Source organism: Phasianus colchicus, chromosome 14 (assembly GCF_987193195.1).
Source record: "Phasianus colchicus chromosome 14, bPhaCol1.hap1.1, whole genome shotgun sequence".
Lineage (NCBI taxonomy): Eukaryota > Metazoa > Chordata > Aves > Galliformes > Phasianidae > Phasianus > Phasianus colchicus.
The window spans coordinates 3,922,313-3,941,093 of record NC_143449.1 but is presented as its reverse complement, the minus strand read 5'-3'; the positions used below and the strand labels follow the sequence as shown (position 1 = coordinate 3,941,093).

Here is an 18,781-nt window from a genome sequence, read left to right as displayed (position 1 = left end):
CCAGTTAGTGCAAAATGTGATATTCCAGAACACAAAGTGCCTGGAACATAGCAAGCATTTTCTTCTCTTCCCAGTAATTAAAGCCCACTTCAGTGCCTCTATCCAAATATTGAAATCCTCTTGTTGTAATTGCTCTTAGCTCTCTCAGAGATCACTCTTTATGAAGAGAACCTTGCAGCAAAGCAATGAAGAACCATAAGGGAATATAAAGGCAGCAGAGGCAGGTTTCTGCCAGCCTCTGAAATGCCTTGTTCTTCTCAATGGGGAGGAGAAAGACAGGAGTACTGCTGCATTCAGGTGTTGGTTCCAGCCCTGCTGCTGTTACCCCATGCTCCCCAGCAGCCTGCAACACACGCAGGCCTGGGTGTTAAACATGATTATTTTCCCACCCTGTTTACAAGGGTGGATAGTGATGGGACAAGGGGGAATGGTGTTAAACTGAGACAGGGGAGGTTTAGGTTGGATGTTAGGAGGAAGTTTTTCACACAGGGTGGTGAGGCACTGGAACAGGTTGCCCAAGGAGGCTGTGGATGCCCCATCCCTGCAGGCATTCAAGGCCAGGCTGGATGTGGCTCTGGGCAGCCTGGGCTGCTGGTTGGTGACCTGCACACAGCAGGGGGTTGGAACTGGATGAGCACTGTGGGCCTTTTCAACCCAGCCCATTCTATGATTCTGTGATTTTGTCAGGAAGCTTCTCAGTAAATTAAGCCCAAAGGCAGAAATAATAATAACAACAACAACAATAATAAAAGAGTAATCCTGTATGTTTTGAGATTATGTTAACTTCTACATCCAGCTCACACGCAGTGATGCCTATGCAGACGTGCTCAGCAGGGCAGTGACGGGGTGCTGCCCAGTCACCCGGGCAGGGATGGCTGCAGCAGGACGGGCAGCGGCGGTCACTTCTGTTGTCATTTCTCACCCTTTTATTTATTTCTTTATCATGGATACAATAAATCGAGCGCCTTCATTCTTTATTGTTGTTATTTTTTCCACACCGGGCACCTGGGTGCCTCACCTGCTCTCAGTGTTCCCGTGCCGCACACAACACGCATCCCCTCAGCCTCGCTCTTCGAAGGGGCTCGCACCACAGACCCCTTCCTTCTCGTGTGGGAAAGCCGGCACACATCCCTCAGGGCCGCTACGGACGCGGGGCGGCCTTCCTTCCCTCCCTTCCCTCCCTTCTCTCCCTTCCCTCCCTTCCCTCCGGCTCCGCCCGCCGGGGAAAACCCGCCCGCCCGCGGCACCGCGAGGGGCGCCCGATCCGCGAGCCGCAGGATCGAGCTCCGCCGCGGCGATCGGCGGCGCCGCCCCTCCCCTCACATGACCGACGTCGACGCTCTCGCCGCGCCCGCCTGCCCCTCGGAAGAGCCCCTCGGCCGGCAGCATGGCACCGCCGCGACGCACCGCCGGCCTCGCGCTGCTGCTGTTCCTCGGCGCCTGCGGTGAGCGGGGCGGGCGGCGCGGTGGCGTTGCGGGGTGGGGGCGCGTTGGCGGCGCGTGCCGCTGTCCCTGGGCACGTGACGCGGCCGCGGGCGGCTGCCGAGCTGCGGGCCGGGCGGGGATGGGCCCGGCGTGCGGGGCGGCCGGGGGGGGAGCGCAGCCGGGTCGGCGGGGCAGCGGAGCGGCGCGGCGGAACCGAACCGTGCCGTGCCGGGCGGCGCCTCCCCGGGTCTGAGCGGGGCGGGGAGCCCCCGCTGCCTGCGAGCTCCAGAAGGGAAACAGCAGCTTGTGGGACCAAAAAATAAATAAAAGGAAAATAAGGAAGCTTTAATCGGGAGCCGGGAGCTCCGTGTGCGAAGCGCGGAGGGGCATCACCCAACTCGGGCAACTTCCCCCGGCCGCGTCCCGCAGCAGGTCGTGCCGCAGCCCTCCGCCCCAGCGCCTTGGTGAAAGCGGCGATGGCAGGGCGAGGAAAAAGCGAAACCAGCCCTTTACGCCCCCAATGAACGCATCGCCGGGCGGGCGTTGCGAAAAGCCGGGCCGCTTTGTGCCGATAACCTGCCGTGTGACCGCGGGCTTTGCTGCCGCCGGCGCTGTTACGCAAGCGCTGTGCGAGGAGCCGGGCCGGGCGCCGCTCCGTGCGGCGGGGTTTGGGCCTCTGCTTTTCCGTTCCCGTGCGATGGATGCGGCAGTTCACGCAGCCCGTGGCCGCCCTGCGCTTCGTGCCGGCTGCTCTCAGGCTTTGTCGCCTCTGCCTGCGTGTGTTTTCGGTTATTGAGTGTAGACCAAATGCTGCGCAGCGTGGGGAACGTGTTGTTTTCTGAAGTCATTTCCTGCCGGGGACAAAACGCCCATCTCTGCTCTTACAGCTGCGGTTACTTGCTGCCAGCGTAACTAAGTAGGTCAGGGTGTGCCTGGGCTGCCCTGTGAACCTGCTTGGTGTGGCATTTCTCTTTGCTGCTGTATCTAATAATTGAAGTATCCCCTTTGGAGAAGTTATTTTCAAGCTGTTTTCTGTGTAAAGAGAGCAGTCTGTTACTATTTAACACTGCTCCTGACAGCACATCGTTCTGAGGGTGCTGTGAGATACCTCCCTCTGTGCTCACTCCCAGCAAACACAGGATTTCACACCCCTTTATCTTTTTTCCTTATGAAGGTGGAAGAGCCTTGCTTATGTAAAACAGCGCCGAAAAGTTAAATAAATAAAAATCACAGTGTTACAAAGCAAACTGCTGAGGCATTAATATCAAAATCCTCTTTGGTTTATACTCTGTGCCTCAGTGGGGTCACAGCCAGGCAGCGTGACCTGCAGCTGTGTTTGTATGCAGGCACCACGGCTGGCCTGGCTGGGTTGCAGTGGTTGTCCAAAACTTTAGATTTTCCACGTTCTTTGTGAAATGAGAAGGGCTGGTATATAGGTGCAGTATCAAATCCCTCCTTGAGTCAGAAGAGAGTGAGTTTTAGCGTTGCTGGAACTCCTAACTGACTCTTGGCAACGAGTTCCACTGCTGCGTGGTGGCGGATTGCAGAGCTGTTATCTCTTGGTTGCACCATGGATCTGCGTGCAAACAGTAACTCCTCGAAAAGCCATGCTTTAGGCTTGCTTTCACACGTGCAGGTGCCTTGCTTGTATCTGTTACCCTGCTTACTGAGGATCAGTAACAAAAGAAGTGTGGATGTTACCACCAGGCTCTTAGAGCTTATTAAATAAGTCATTCTGTGAGCTGTTGGGGACAGGGTGCACGTTTATGTGCCTTCTGTAAACAAATAGAGTATGGCCTGGGTTACTGAACGTGTTGCTTAAGTGATGTTATCAGCTATTATGCAGGTGGAGTGATGTATTTGCTGCCATTGTTGAAGCTGAACTCCTTGAGGTTCACTCCTCCAGTTTAGAATAAACCACGTGAAAACGCTCATTTACTGCCTTGTCCTTAGTTTGAAGTGTTCTTACCACACAATAGTTACATTAGGGTTTGTTCTAGCACTGATAAATTAATGTGTTAATTGAGCACAATTGCTTCAAAGTCAACACAGTCAAGTTTCTCCTGGCTCTACTTTGGATGCTTCTTACAGAAGCTGCTCCAAACAGCACAAACAGTCTTGAGTGCTGAGCTTTGTGTTGCTGGTAGAGGAGAACTGGTATTGGGCAGGGAAGAAGTCCTTAATGTCAAGGTAAAGTGTGATGCAGAGTGTGGAGCACCACGGATTCTGTGTGTTGAGGGATGGAAGACTTGAATGGTTATTGAAGAGAACTGTGCAATCACAGTTCCCATCACTTTAAGGAAATGAGCCTGACAACCTGACAAACATCAACCTTATGTTAGTCAGGAATGATTCTTCTCGTATTTCAGTCCTGTCTGTTTTAGGGAAGTGTGGCAGACTGGGAATGCTGAGCAAAACCAAATGAGAACTGGTTTTGGGGAAGTCTCTGTGCTGGGAGTCGGGCTGGATTAAAAATCCAACTATAAAAGTTCTCTAAAACCTTGAATGAAATTTAACACCCGTGTCCTTTGAGCCAGAAATTGTAGAAACGCAGTGAAAACACGCTGATCTTTCTTAGAGGTCAGCTGGAGTCATGCCACTGATGAAACAACACGGAGACTCTGGTCGACAAGCACGACATTGTTCTGATGCTGTGTTCATGCAGTTTGGTTTGCTCAGTTTCAGTCAGCAGAAAGCTAATGCACATTTAATTTGTTGGCCTTGGTCAGGCAAGTAAACTATAAGTGATCCTCTCAATTAGTATTTAGCAATGATAACTTCATGAGGGGCTTCCTAGTTCTAACATTTATTAGATATCTGGCTATCTGTTCGGTGTCTGACAAATAGAATCCAGTCTGAAATAATGTACTGCTTTGCAATGAGTGTGAAGTCTGTCTTAATAGCTAATAATTGTATCTTACAGGCTTTTTCCAGTCCTGTGCAGTGGAAGTAGATGTAAAGGATGCCTCTAATGTTACGTGCTTGTATGCACAATGGATGATGAAATTCTTGATAAAATATGAAACAAACAGTAGTGATTATGTAAGTATTTGGAGCTAACTTTTGTTGAGCACTGCATTTAGTCTGGGATAAAACAATTTGATACATTTTTATTTAGTTTATTGGTTTTCTTGATAGAGGTGATTATGAGAGTTTTCCTAAACATCCATTTTAAAACTAAGCATAAGTTCTCAATTAATAATACAAGTACCCTACTGCACTTAGAAGGCAGTAGGTGGGTTTTACTGATCAATGTAGCAGTATTCAGATGGCTAAAGAGCGAATGTTAGTTGTGCTTTGGTGTAGTGGAGTTTATCAGCCAAGTTAAATTTGTAATTCTGTTCTCAGACCCGACGTGGCTCCATTATGAGCCTGGTGTCAGGTAGGTTGTTCTACAAAACTGTGCAAAAGCCTAAAATAATCATACTGGTCTTGTGCAGGGTTCCATCTAACTCTGCCACGTTTATAAGGCTGCCGTGGGGAAGAATGCTTATCTGAAAATAGTGCAAACTTTTTTCTTTTAGAAAAATGCAAGCTTGGATTTGACGTCCACTGTGACACACAATGGAAGCATCTGTGGCAGTGACACGCAGGCTGCGCTCCTGGCAGTGCAGTTTGGAGATGGTCACTCTTGGAGTGTTAACTTCACAAAAAACAACGAAACCTACCGGGCTGAGTTCATCACATTTACCTACAACACCAACGATACTGCTGTCTTTCCTGATGCTAGAAGACAAGGTAGCATCATCTCGTGTCCCTGACCTCGCTTGGCTTTTCCAAAGTTTGAAGTACTGAGCGTGCATGTAATGACTTCAGTGCAGAATGCTGCTGTTGCTCGTAGCACCTGTGTGCTGGATGAGAGTGCAGACTAGTTAGGTTAACTCATGCCTTAAGCTAGCTTGACTAGTGCCCTTAGGTGGAAGAGAAAGGGAAGGTTAACCATTTGGACAGGTTTGATGGGGGGGTGCTGCTAGCAATAAGAGGCAAATATAAAACTGATTTCTGTTTGTTCACCTTCTGTGTAGCAAAACAAAAAGCATTAGGGTTTCTGTGTATACTTAGTCCTACCAACGTGTTTTTTTTTTTTCTTGAACAAAGACTTAATGTTCTCCTTTCTAAAGACTTCTCTGTGTCACATTCGGTCAGAACACATGGGTAAAACATTCAAGAGAGGTTAGGACTGTTAGGCTTAATTCCTGTTATTTCTTTGTCTTATGAATTATAGAAAACGTAACGCTGCCTGTAAATGTTCTTGTGGTAAACAAGGCATTAAAATATTTGGTTTTTTTTGTAGGACCAGTTACAATTGTTGTAAAGGATGCTATGCATCCGATTCAACTGAATAATGTCTTTGTGTGTCATCATACTACCTCTTTTGAAGCAGAAAACGTAACACAGATTTTCTGGAATGTTACTATGCAGCCTTTTGTTCAGAATGGCACAATTGGTAAAAAAGGTGAGTGTTTCAAATTGTAAATGGGCTTTTTTTGTATGGTGTCCTAGTGCAGGGGTGAAATCCAGTAATTAAAAAAATCCAACAGTTCTAAAATGTGCCATGTTGAATAATACATACATGTATGTATATATATAATATGTATATAATCTTCAACTGTGTCTTTTCTTGTTCCTGGAGGAAAAAAAAATATATCAATAGAGCATATCCAGTTGTGTATCCAGCAGTATTCTAATAAAGAGTGCATTTGAGGGTATTAGACACTCCAGACACTCCAGAAGTGTTGCTGCAAACTAGATCATTTGAGCGTGGAGGTTTTTCAACTGGTTGCCTTCTGTTTTCAGTGGAAAATTCACTGCTTTTTCATTTAAATAATACAAAGCCTGTGATAGCTTGTTGGCTCATAGTTCTACCATGCAGAGGAGACCAGCATATCATCCTGCTACATAGGACATTGTTTACTTGAATTGCAATGTGTATAGCAGTTTCATAAGCACTAACGTTTACTTTTGTGGGTGTGTTTTGCTTCATTGTTTTAGAGAAGTAGCACTGTTTGTGGTACGTGGATTTAGAATGGTGAGTAGCATAGAATTTCTTAGAATAATTGCAGCTGTTAATTGCTGTGCCACAGTACTGAGTTGGAGACTCTTCACTTGGTGATGAGCAGATTCCCATTGAGCTTAGATTTCAATTTAGAAATGGGTATCTGTATCCAACTGACTTCTCAGCCATAAGCCTTAAGAAAAACTTCATCACTGAAATGGTGGTTTACCTTCTTTTCAGAGTCTAGGTGTAGTGCTGATACACCTACTACTGCACCTACTGTTCTGCCTACTGTTGCCAACGTAACTACTGCATCTACCACCGTTTCACCTGCTCCAACCACTGCTCCCACACCTGCTGAGAACCCAGTCACAGGAAACTATTCTCTTAAAACTGGAAATAAAACTTGTCTTCTGGCTACCGTGGGGCTGCAGCTGAATATTTCCCAAAACAAGGTGCCTCTCTTATGTTTTCAAATTTTGGAATAGAATCATAGAATGGTTTGGGTTGAAAAGTACCTTAAAGCTCATCCAGTTCCAACTCTCCCCTGCCATGGACAGGGACAGCTCTACCAGATCTGGCTGCCCAGGGCCCCAACCAGACTGGCCTTGAATGCTTCCAGGGATGGTGCATTCAGTTTCTCTGGGCAACCTGTGCCAGTGCCTCACCACCTTCATACTAAAGAACTTCTTTGTATATAATCTGAACGAACTTGCTCTCTTTTAGTTTAAAACAGTTACCATTTGTTTTATTGCTACACAGCTTGGTCAGAAGTCTTTCCCCATCTTTCTTGTGGGCTTCCTTTAAGTATTGGAAGGCTACAGTAAGGTCTCAGCCCTTCTTCTTTAGGCTAAACAACTCCAGGTAGCTCAGCCCATCTTCATATCTCCAGTCCTCTGATTGTTTTCATAGCACTCTGGACTCACTCCAGCAGGTCCATGTCCTTATTGTGCTAGAGGACCTCAAGGTGCAGTGCAGTACTCCAGATAGAGGGAAAGAATCACCTCCCTTGCCCTGCTGGCTGCACTTTTGATGCAACCCAGGATATACTTGGCTTTCTGGGCTGCAGTTGTGCATTACTGGCTCATTTAAAGTTTGTCTGCACTGGTGTTTTAGATTGCCCTGACCTAGGTACAGCACCTGTCTCTTGGCCGTGTTGGAGTTGACGAAGAAGAGTAGAAAGGTTACTGTGGTTGTTTTTGTGTGTGAAATGTGAGTGCAGAGTGTTTGCTTGGTGCTGGCTGTCCAGAACTGCTTCCAAGTGTACAAGACACCTCTCTGACCAAGGGGTAATTCTGAGGCCTAATACCTAGTTAGCTGCAGACCCTTATTACTAGGAATAAATGTAAGGTCGTTGAAAGACTGGAACTTTCTTAGGCTCTTGGGGCCTGCAGCTGCTGTCTTTTCCCACAGAGGGAGCCAAAGCTATGCAGCTAAGTTGTCTTTTAGATGCACAAAGAAAAAATGTCCTGTCCTTTCTTTTTATGTATTTATTAAGTGGAAGTGAAACTTCACAGGGTGGTTTGTCTCAGTGTTACCAACCTGTAAAGTAACTCAAGCAGCTTTGGTTAGGTAGTAGCTGGACTTGGTCTTTGTGCTGTCTTCTCCTTTATTACATGCCCTTCAAGCTTAAAACTGCTGCTAACTGAAATAATAGATTCATGATAGATGCAAGTTAGCTGAGCTCCTTTGACATGGTGTGTATGTATTTCAGCCTCTTCTGATCAACATCGATCCGAAAACAACTCATGCAGATGGGACATGTGGTAACACTTCAGCTACTCTGAAATTGAATGATGGAAATAGGACATTAATTGACTTCACGTTCGTTGTTGTAAGTAACTTATACTTTAAGTTTCAGCTTTAACAGCATTGTGTGATGAGAATTCATGGTAAAGTCCTGCAACTTGCTGCTGATAGGCTGTTTTCAGAAAGGAAGTGAGACTGACTAGCTGGTTGCCATTTGCCTCAGGGCAAAAAGGTGTTTGGGATGAAGTTGTGGGGAAATGCAGGACTGTGGTAAATGTACTAAACTTTGGAAATGTGTTATTGAAATTGAAAGTGCAGAATGACACACTGACAGTTGGTTCTTGCTTGTTAAACAGAATGCAAGTGCAAGTGTACAAAAATTTTATCTGAAAGAGGTGAACGTTACACTACTCAACCATCAGAATGGTTCTGGTAAGTAATGCCTGTCTGTAAAGTGAATGTAAACTTCAGTTTCTACATTTCATCGTATACTTCTGATCAAAATAGCGTTCATGCTTACTGTTGCTTCCTGCATCTAAGTCTTTTAGCTGATACGAACAAGAGTAACAAGCACAAATGGTTGCAAGGGTCATTTGAAACAACAGTGTAGGGTTGTGCTGAGACTTCTGTGAATGAAGCCTCTTTTTGATAAACATAAATTGAGAGGGCTTTTCTCACGTTACAGTTCTCAGTAACATAAAATTCTGAGGTATAAAGTAAGTTGAAGCTTTTTGTTTTTCCTGAATCAGCTGTTGTCTTTGCTTGAAAAAGGTACAGTACTGTCCTGTCGCTTCTGCTCAACACTGGTGAAGAGTCCAGTCCTTCAAAAACTCAGGCATGCATTTTTCTTCTGAATCAGAAATATCTTTTTAAATTGTCACAGCTACTGCAATTAAAAGAGCACTAAAGTGCCTGCACTACATTTGTGTTGGGATGAGTGAAGGTAAGAGAAAAGCCTAATGTCATATTTATATGGAGGATAGGCTACTGGTAAGTATTATAATATCCAAAAGAAGCCAGGCAGTGAAATTAAGCAGATCAATCAAACTTAAGACCATTTTGTATTTTAGAGTAGCCAAACCTGAAAAGCTGGTCCATCTAGATTCATCTCTTCAGTCCTATGAATGTATTAACATGTTTCTTGTATTTAAAGTAGGCATGGAAATTTCTTTTTTTTTTTTCTTTCCTTTGTTTAGTCATTTTAAGTGCAGATAACAACAACTTCAGCAAGTGGGATGCTTCCCTTGGTAATTCTTATATGTGCCGTAAGGAGCAAACTCTTGAGATTACTGAAGATCTTCAAGTACATACTTTTAACCTCTGGGTTCAACCATTCCTTGTGAAAGAAAACAAATTCTCAATAGGTAAGTTATTTTATTTTTGTACTAATTCTTGAAATGCTTGTAAAATTCTTATTTCCTAAAAAGTACCAGAGCTGGCCATAAGTACTTTTTTCTTTTTTTTGAAGCTTTTGCCCCAGTGTATTTTTTTTTTTTTTGTATGCATGAAATTAAACTTCTGAGGCTGACATTGAAGTTCAAGGAAGGTTGTCAGCTTTATTCTCAATATGTTTAAAACAACAACAAAAAAAAAAGCAAGTCTACTAAGCATGTCAGTTCTCCTCTTGAGGGAGCTAGAGGTGCTGAAGAGGATCTTAGCATTGCCTGATATCTTAACATACAGATTTTTGTAGCTTGAATATATAAGACAGTGGGAAAGAACTTGAATAAAAGTGAACTTTAACAACTTCAGGCAATTCTTTAGACCTACTGATCTAAAAATGATGTAAACATTCCTAAGGAATAGCAGTGTTGTAGAAAAAAGAACTAACAGCTTCTTATGGAAGCAGTCTTATATATCCAGGACCAAACAAACATTCTAAGGTGTTGTTTGCTTCATTATCCTAGTTGTGTCTGGGGAAAACTGGAAAGATTTGAATGAACTTTATGAATAATCTATAGCATATCTTGGTACTTGTGTTTCATGACAGTACTTGCAGGTTAATCTGTAGGCAGTTAGTCTGGGCATGGATTTTCAAGCTCGTTTTTTTTCCTGGGGAGTGGTATAAATTGACTCCCCAGATTGTGTGCAGGGTGATGATCTTTATCATCATGTGCTCTGAGGAGTTAGACACTGCTTTACCCTGTGTTTCTATTTGCAGCTAGCTTCCTCCTCTTCCTCACGATTAATGGTTTCATCTCACTGTAACATGTCTCAGTTCTCGATATGTTCTCAACACTGAATCCAGGCTACTTTATTTTTAATCAGTAACTGTACCAGGCTTGCCTTAAGCAGGAAGTAGATAAGCCTTGTCCTGTCTTAGCAGTGGAAGAATAGCTGCTCCTTTGTCTTGTACAGATTTTATGCATATGAATGCTCCCACACCAGGACAGTACCTTTAGCTCGTTAGATTACTGAACATACAGAATGATTATAATGCTTAACATATACTAGAAATACCTACGAGAACTCTGCTGTTTGTTCTTTCTTAGTATAAACCTGCACAAATATTTGATTTTGTTCATCTTGTTAAGGAAAATAGGTTTTTATATCACAATTGGCAAGTATTCTGTCTTTATTTATTCCTTGTTGCAACCCTTTTCTTATCTACAGCCCAGGAGTGTTCGCTGGATGATGACACCATTCTAGTTCCAATTGTAGTTGGTGCTGCACTTGCTGGCTTGATTGTCATTATAGTGATTGCTTACATAATTGGCAGAAGGAAAAGCTATGCTGGATATCAAACTTTGTGAATCAAAATGTAATCACTGTTCTGATTTCACCCTTTATGAAGCAATTGCAAGTTCCGAAGTCCAAAAAAGCCCCAAAACTTAAGACTAAATACTAGCCACAGCTAGTTGGAGTTGAGAAGCAGAGGGAGAGTGTTTATCTCAGATGAAGCAGAACTATGTTCTTAGTTTTCCAGCTCCAGGAAGATGATGTGAGTCTCATAGCTGTTCTGAAGATGGCAGATATCACTATTGCATAAATGACTTGGCCAAGGATTTTATTTTGAACCAAACCTTGAAATGTTTAGGATTTATTTTTTCTTTTTCTAAATTAATAAAGCACATTCTAAACTGATGTGCGTTGGGCAAATCCCAGAATTGCATAGGATTTGTACTTGCTTCTCTCCTCTGCATTCCTTAGTTGTTGTCATATTTGTGGGTTAAGTTGGCAGCATTATTCACCAAGCTGACTCACGTAGTACTACCACGGATTGTATGATGCCCAGTAACAGCTTGGTTTTTCACAGTTGAACTGATGACTGAGTGATTTTTTTGAAGTGGCAGCAGTAACTTACTTAGCTTTAATGGAGTTTGAGTAGTTTACTCCTGCCCCAGTGGTTTTGGGAGCCATCCCCAAACCGTGGCTGTACAAACCAAGTGGGTAACCTCTCCCTGCCAAGCAGGGCGTGTGTTGGAAGAATTTGGTGCAGCTTCCAAATGCTTTTCAAAAAAAAAAAACTGTTTTATTTTTTGTTTTTTTTTTAAATGAATTGTTAGGCATGAATTCTTCGTCACAGCAACCCCCTGAAATATTTAACTGAGGCAGAATTCTGCTAAATTCATGCAGGTTTTTTTTTTTTTACTGGCATCAATTTAAAGGGAATAACCGTTCTAAATAGTCCAGAACTTTAAAGTGCACTTAACTTTATACTTTGCACAGAACTGGTCTATCTTAACTTTTTGCTTTGAATGACCATTGTAACTTCAAGGATGCTTTTGTTCAATGAGCCAGTATCTGTTGCTGCAACTTGTAAGTCTTCATCTTGAATGGTTCTCTGCTAATCGAAATCCACATTATAACTGTCTGCCCTTGGCATTCTCAGTGTTTAATGTGCTTTATGTTTGACTGTGTGCTGTGTAGCTTTTATTAACGTTAAGAATGCAAAAGCCAAACAAGTCTGAGAAGGACCCACTACGCCTATTTTTCCTGCTGTGTGGAAAGGCCAACTAGCTAAAATATGCAGTGCAGATGGACTGTCCTTAAGCTGCAGCTCTGTAGAGGCTAACCCTCGCTGCACAACCTTTTTCTGTCCTTTGTGCTGTAATAGTTTTTATTGCATGGGCAAAAAAAAAACTTTTCTAAACAGTGTGTGACTTTTTACTTATGTCATAACACAAGCTGCTTAAGCTAGTCATTTGACAAACATAGTTGTCTCCTTTAGGATGAGTTTAGCCTGCATCAAAGCTGGTTTCGTGTTTTATTAGTGTTTTCTAGGGTTGTAGAGATGTCTGTGGCATGTTTGTATACAAACCACTTCTTTCAGTAACGTTTTTTGGGTGAAAGTTTTCATCTTACCACTAGCTAGAGAAGCAAGAATGAGTTGATAAAGCTTGCTATAGCTTGTAGCCTACAGCTTGAATTTTGCATCAGTTACTGAAAATCATTTTAATGAAAGTGGGGAACGACTATAAGTTTAATCTCAAAACAGACTTCAAGACTTTACTTTTTAATTAAAAAAATACGTCAACTAGTGGCTCTAATTATTTTCTGCATTTAAGGATATATTAATATGAAGTTCATGTAGATTTTTTTTAGCATTTTACTGACTGATATTCAGCATCACCAGATACATGTACACTTGTGTTAAGGAGTAGTCACCACACTGTCCTCATCTGATCGTGTGAGCTTTTGAGCTGTGTTTGGTTTTAAGTGATGAAATAGAAGATGGGAGTGCTTTGCACTAAAAATTCAACAAAACTAAACGCCTCCTTGCAAAAACCTGGAAGCTGATCTTCATCTGCAAGTACTTTGCGCCGAGATTAAAGTCCTCCTAGACTGATGTGCAGTTACCTGGTTCTAAAACATCTCAGTTTCACCCGACTGCCTGTTGTTATAAAACCACCAGATTTCCTGTCTGTGTTGCTCCATAGGGAATTGTCAACCTGCTCAACCTGTGCTCTAAATAATAAAGATTGTTCTGTTTCTTAAGGAAACTTGTTCATACTTTTTAACCGATTTGAAAGCAGACATCTTGTATTATCTTTTCTATAAGAAAATAAATGAGTAAGGCCAACTTTAATCAGTCTATATCTGAGATTCTGTTGTGTAACGTGTGAAGGCACTCCTCAGAGAGTCCTCGGTTGCCTGTGTCTTAATGTTTTGCTTTTCAGCACATTCTGAAGTGTGCTTGGGTGCAGTCATCTAACAGAAGACAACTTGAGAACTAATTGAAACACCACGAGTCTGGTTTGTCGTTAGAAACTTGCCTGTAAACTATTTTGGCAATTGCAGCTCCTTGCAGACAAGATACCTTTCTGATGTGATTTTTGCTAGCCCTCTTAAGCTGATGTACAGCTGTGAAAAGTTCAGCTTTTCTTTTTGCAGTCATCCTGGGAAATAAAACAAATCCCTGCATTTAGCAAAAGTAGGAAAGCATTGGGGCCTGCTGGGAGCTGCTTAGCAGCTTCATCCTCCAAGGGAGAAGCACTGTGATCCTGGCTGTGCTGCTAGTTCTGCTAGCAGTACTACCCAGTGCTTTGTTTTCTTCTGCAGCGAGAGATATTAGTCTTCCCTTTACCATCACCTGTATTTTGAATTCTGTGGTGATGAGACAGGAGGAACACGTGCCATCTAATGCTGTAGTCTTCCTCCTCGATTCTAATCTGCACTGCATATAACATCATTAAATTATACCTACCTTACTGTTTGCTACCCATAGAAAAAATAAAATTACTATCTTTCTGAAATGTAAGCTGAGGTCAGCTGGAGCTTTTAAATATGAAGAATAATAGGTATTTCAACAAAAATCATAACAGCTTGCATTCTTAAGGCTGTACATCCAGTGGGACTGCAGGTATCAAGCTGCCATCAGCTCGTTGGTGCGTGCCAGGCTGGATGAGTCCATGACAAAACTTGAAAGAAGCAGCAGAGCAGAAGTTACTGTTGTCCTACAATAAGCATTGTAACTTTAAAGTCTGGTTTTTTAGTACCTACACAAGGGAAGCCTGCACATCATGGTGTACTAGGGGTATGCAATAGCAATAAATGTGTGGTGATATACAGATAGCAGTGTTTCAGCAGGAAAGGTGATAGAATTGGGAGTCTGTTAGGGGATTATTGCTGCTTTGGGGGACTTTGGGGAGGGGGAGGAGGATAAGGGAAACATGAGTGTCTTAATGTCCTGGTGGGATGAGGATAACTGTTCTAAATAAGTGGAGCATGATCGTGGTATTAAGCATATTAAAATGCATTTCTTTTTCAAACTTGCCCTCTTTCTATTTAGCTGAAGACTGCAGCCCAGAGGTGGACTACTTCATTGTACCTATAGCAGTAGGAGCAGCTTTGGGAGGATTAGTTGTCCTAGTAATTTTGGCTTACTTTTTGGGCCACAAGAAACACCATAATGCTGGATATGAGCAGTTTTAAAATGGGAAAGTTTTTAACTTTCTTGAATTACTAAATCTGAACTCAAAAGACTCAGAGCAGCAGCTCTGCCCAGTCAGACCGCTTACTAAAGCTAGCTCCTGGCTAAGAACTGATGTGGAATTCATTGTTGTGGTTTATAGTTTTTTCTTTACAAATAGCACAGAGTATATCCCAGTTTGTAATCAACTGATGAACTGATTGCTTTTTCTCTAAAATACTACACATCAAATTTCAGAATTGTAAAGACGTGCGCTGGCATTACATGAATAAACATGGTTTTGTTCTGGACTGTGGGAATGGCATTTGATGTGTGCTTGTGGATGTTGAGTATTAATGTATATCAGCTGTCATACACTGCGGTTCGTTTTAATTATTATTGACTGTGCCTTATATACAGTTTACTAAATATTGTAACTGTGCTCTAAGATACCAAGATTTCTGGTCTTTTAGCTTAAAGATGCCATGGCTGTAGTTTTCTCTATGGAATACCTTAAGCCAATGGGGGGAAAAAGAAAAAAAAAAGGGCTATTAGTTGCTTCTCACGATTGTAATTAAAAGGGAAGATGGCTTTTCATATCAGGCCCAAAAATCTTGGTAGCCAAAATTTCTGATTATTTTGAACGTCTGTTCAATGAAATGGTTAAAACATTCAGCCCCATTCATACGGCCTAAATGTGGAGCCTGCTCATGGTGATGTGCAGTTGTCCAGGTGTGTCTCTGCAGATGCTTCCCTGAAGCTTCTAATGCTTGTGCTGTGCCAACATGGATAGGTGTGAGCCAACAGCAGTGGCAAACTTACCAGAGCTGAAAGATGGGATGTTCCTGGTATCAAACATTAAACCCTTTTTGTACTGTCAGTTAGTGTCTTGCAACAGTGCTGTATTGTAATACGTGTTAAAGCAATTGCTTTCCTTTAAAGAAGAGAAAAAGGGAATTTCTTTGCTGATTGCTGGGTACTTTCCCTCCCTAGCAAATTCTTTTGTAGTAATAGCCCATTATCCAGCCTGTAGTAATTAAACTGCATATGTTGATCTCCAGTGATCCGAGGTGCCTGAACACATAGCACAATTGAAGCTTCTCTTTCAAGGTACTTCAATACTTTTTTCAGCAGTCGAAATGATTTCACTTAGCTCATGGTGTAAGTTACACATTCTGTTCCTTTTTCCCCACTTTGGAGCATTGCTCAGCTTGGCAGTAGGTGCCTTCAGCTTTGCCAGGGCTCAGTGTTCTTAGGTGCTGAGTATCCATGTGTCTTGCTTACCTACCTCCAAACAAAAGGCCTTGCACAGCCTTTCTTGGAAAGTCGCTGTGCTGGACTGCAAGCTTCCCATCACCAAGGCTGATTCAGATGCTCAGATTAAATATTCACTTAACAGCCAATAACTGTGGGCAAAGTGTGATGCTTCCTCTGTTCTAATATAAATTCAAGCAAAAAAAAAACCCAAACAAAAGCAGAAAGCCAAGCATCCTTGCCACCCTTGAAAGGTGTCTCACCTTATGGAGCGTTTCCTCCTGGCACCGTGCAGGCAGAGCTCTGCTCTGTCTTGCAATGGGTGCAGTGCTAAGCCCTGCTTCTGTGCCTGCTCACGGTGCACCATGGAGTTTGGAATGAGTTCCCATTCCCAGCTAAAAGTTGCTCTGAGTGTTTGCATCACTCAGGAGTTCATTGCATCCTTTCCAACTGGTGTATTGAAAGCCACTGTAGTATTACAGCTGTCTGCTCTTTGTTCTCTTCTGTTGGTTTCGGTCAGGCCTGCGTCATTCTCTGCTGGCATCGATAACACCTTTCTTGTATTTGTATTGAAAATAAATAAACTTACCCACCCAAAAAGATTGTCCCTCAGTGTTTTCCATTCCATGCTTTCAGTACATGACTCTGGGCTGTCCTTTGGATTCCTCAGGACTTGGTTTGATGCCTGTTAGCCGTCTGCATGTCCAAAGCCTTGAGAAACAGTGATGGCTGGGGGGGTTGGGGAATCTCTTGGAAAGGCAGTGCTGTACCAGCCTGTGTTTTATGTCACTTTATTGCTGTTAACTGAGTTGGGAGTGGCCAACATGCTCAGCCCTCTGCCTTGCCTGTACATCCCTAATGCATCCGTGAGTGCTGCAAAGCAAGATGAAAGGTAATGCAGAAATTGCAAGAAGAGTTTTGCCAGTGCAAATGACGTGTAGTATGTGTTTAAAGAATCTGCTCAATGCTGACATGACTTCAAATATGTTACGTATGTAATACGATGTTCTCAGAAATGTTAAGTGTCTTTGCTCCTTGCTTTACTTGGTTTCTGATGCTCGGTTTCCTTTACTAATTTGTTCTCACTTCCCTTTTTGTTTTTTGTTTTTGTTTTTTTTTGTTGTTGTTGTTTTTTCTGCAGCTGAAGAATGCTTTGCTGATTCTGACCTCAACTTTCTTATTCCAATCGCAGTTGGCATGGCACTTGGCTTCCTTATCATTCTTGTCTTTATATCTTACATCATTGGAAGAAGAAAAAGTCGTACTGGCTATCAGTCTGTATAATTTCTTAATTACTTCTCTGCTGCCACCCCTGTGCTCTTCTCCTGACCTGTCCCTTTAAAAACAAACAAAACGTTCTTAGGTTTTTTTATTAAAAATTAAAAAACACATCACAACAGAATAATACAGCATGAGATGAATTGGAAATTTACTTGAAGCTACTGTGTGATTTTTGGAGAAAGTGTTCTGAGGACCATAGAAGTGAGCGGGGTTACATGTGTCCATGTGAGAGATGTGATTGACTCCAGGTGACATTGAGACCTTCTTTTTGTTGCTCAGTCCTTTTATATGAGAAAATTTCTAGTTGTGTACAGCTATCAGATATTGACAAAGTTAAATCCACATGATAAAGGTACGAATGCTGCACTGAGAAGCATTGTACGTGCTATGGGAAAATGAAAGCAAAGCTCATGGTGCTTCTGTCTGGAACCTGGCTTGTGGCTGTTGTCTTCTTTCATCGTTTAGCAGCTTGTTCCTGTGAACCGGTCTGAATTTCCTCCTTCTGAATGTAAAGATAGTACCTCACTAATAAATCAACCTACTATGAGGAGAACGTCTACTCTTCTAGTAAATTCATGTGTTAAAGATGAGCATGGAGAGGCTGACTGCTAATGTGTTTGCAATTGCTTTGCACTGGTGTGCCTGTAACTCCCCTGTTTGCTAAGATGAGACTCAGTCCTGGAGGGCTCTCACTGCTCAGGAAAGCCAGCAGTCCACTAAAGCTCACATTTTGTGTTGCTTTCTTTGGCTGTCTTCTTCTTTTCAAGAATTCAGTTGTGGAATGACGATGGGAGGGTGGAGCCTCACTGGCAGCAGGTTGCCTCAGCTCTGGCTCTGTGCTAAAGGGGACCAGGCAGCACCAGTCCCCAGCATGAGGCTTGGATGTTCTGAGGATGAAGGGCGCCTTGTGCTGAGATCCCTGCAGTTTCACTGGCAAAAAGGGGTCGCTGAAAAGCTGCAGTCTAGGAATTTGTTTATAGGATTAATCTGGCTTTAACCTCCTAATTATTACTCTCACAAACAAAATTTTGAACCGGGTAAGAGCACAACACCTCTGGTATGAGAAATGGTGAGCGTGAAGCAGAAACTCTATAGTAAAGAAAGTGACTTGTAAAGGAAAAGAGCACCTGACTTGTCCAAAGCTGCTTTTCCTCTTCTTTTTTTCCAGTTCTGTGTTCCATACCAGAACTGTACTAAAAGAGAAGCTCGTGCTCTGTGGCTGAGTGCTGCTTTGCTCCCACCAGCGTGTGTTGGTCAGACAGAGGTGGCTCGTGGAGCTGCCTGGAGTTACCAGTGATGGGCCCTCTGCTCTGCTGCAGCAAGTGCATTCCGGCTGCAGCTCTGTGCTCAGGTTGTAGATCAAACTGTCTCACACCACTTCAGCATCGCTTGCTGCATTATTTTGCTAAAATACGGCGATTTCCTGGATGTACACACATTTTATACATATATATGTGCATAGAAAGGACTAATCTGGACTTCAATAGAGATCAGAAACCGAGCTGGCACTTTAAGGCTGTAGTATGAAGAATGATATACATTGATGATATCATATATACATACAATGATATGGTATACAATTCTCCGGATGTTGGAATGAACCTGCTGAGTGCAGAACATGTGTATGGAAAACCAGCTGAACTCTGATGGTGGTGCAGTTCTGCTTTAGCATAAGCAGACGTGCGTTTCCCAGGGCTTCTCAGCAGCCCTGTGGGTTGGCCTGA

The 18,781-nt window shown here is 43.1% G+C and overlaps 1 protein-coding gene across 2 annotated transcripts; it reads left to right on the top strand.

Annotated features, from left to right (window-relative positions):
• Positions 1–1,288: 1,288 nt before the first annotated feature.
• Positions 1,289–17,605, top strand: LAMP2 (lysosome associated membrane protein 2). Of its 2 annotated transcripts, none has more exons than XM_031602739.2 (9): positions 1,289–1,445; positions 4,349–4,467; positions 4,950–5,163; positions 5,720–5,881; positions 6,662–6,876; positions 8,136–8,255; positions 8,527–8,602; positions 9,367–9,534; positions 14,403–17,605. In XM_031602739.2, the coding sequence occupies exons 1-9, from the start codon at positions 1,388–1,390 to the stop codon at positions 14,543–14,545; spliced, it is 1,275 nt and encodes a 424-aa protein (XP_031458599.2). In that variant the 5' UTR covers positions 1,289–1,387; the 3' UTR covers positions 14,546–17,605. The 2 variants fall into 2 exon arrangements, with proteins under 2 accessions (XP_031458599.2, XP_031458600.2); XM_031602740.2 differs by lacking the exon at positions 14,403–17,605 and adding an exon at positions 10,784–11,924.
• Positions 17,606–18,781: the final 1,176 nt, after the last annotated feature.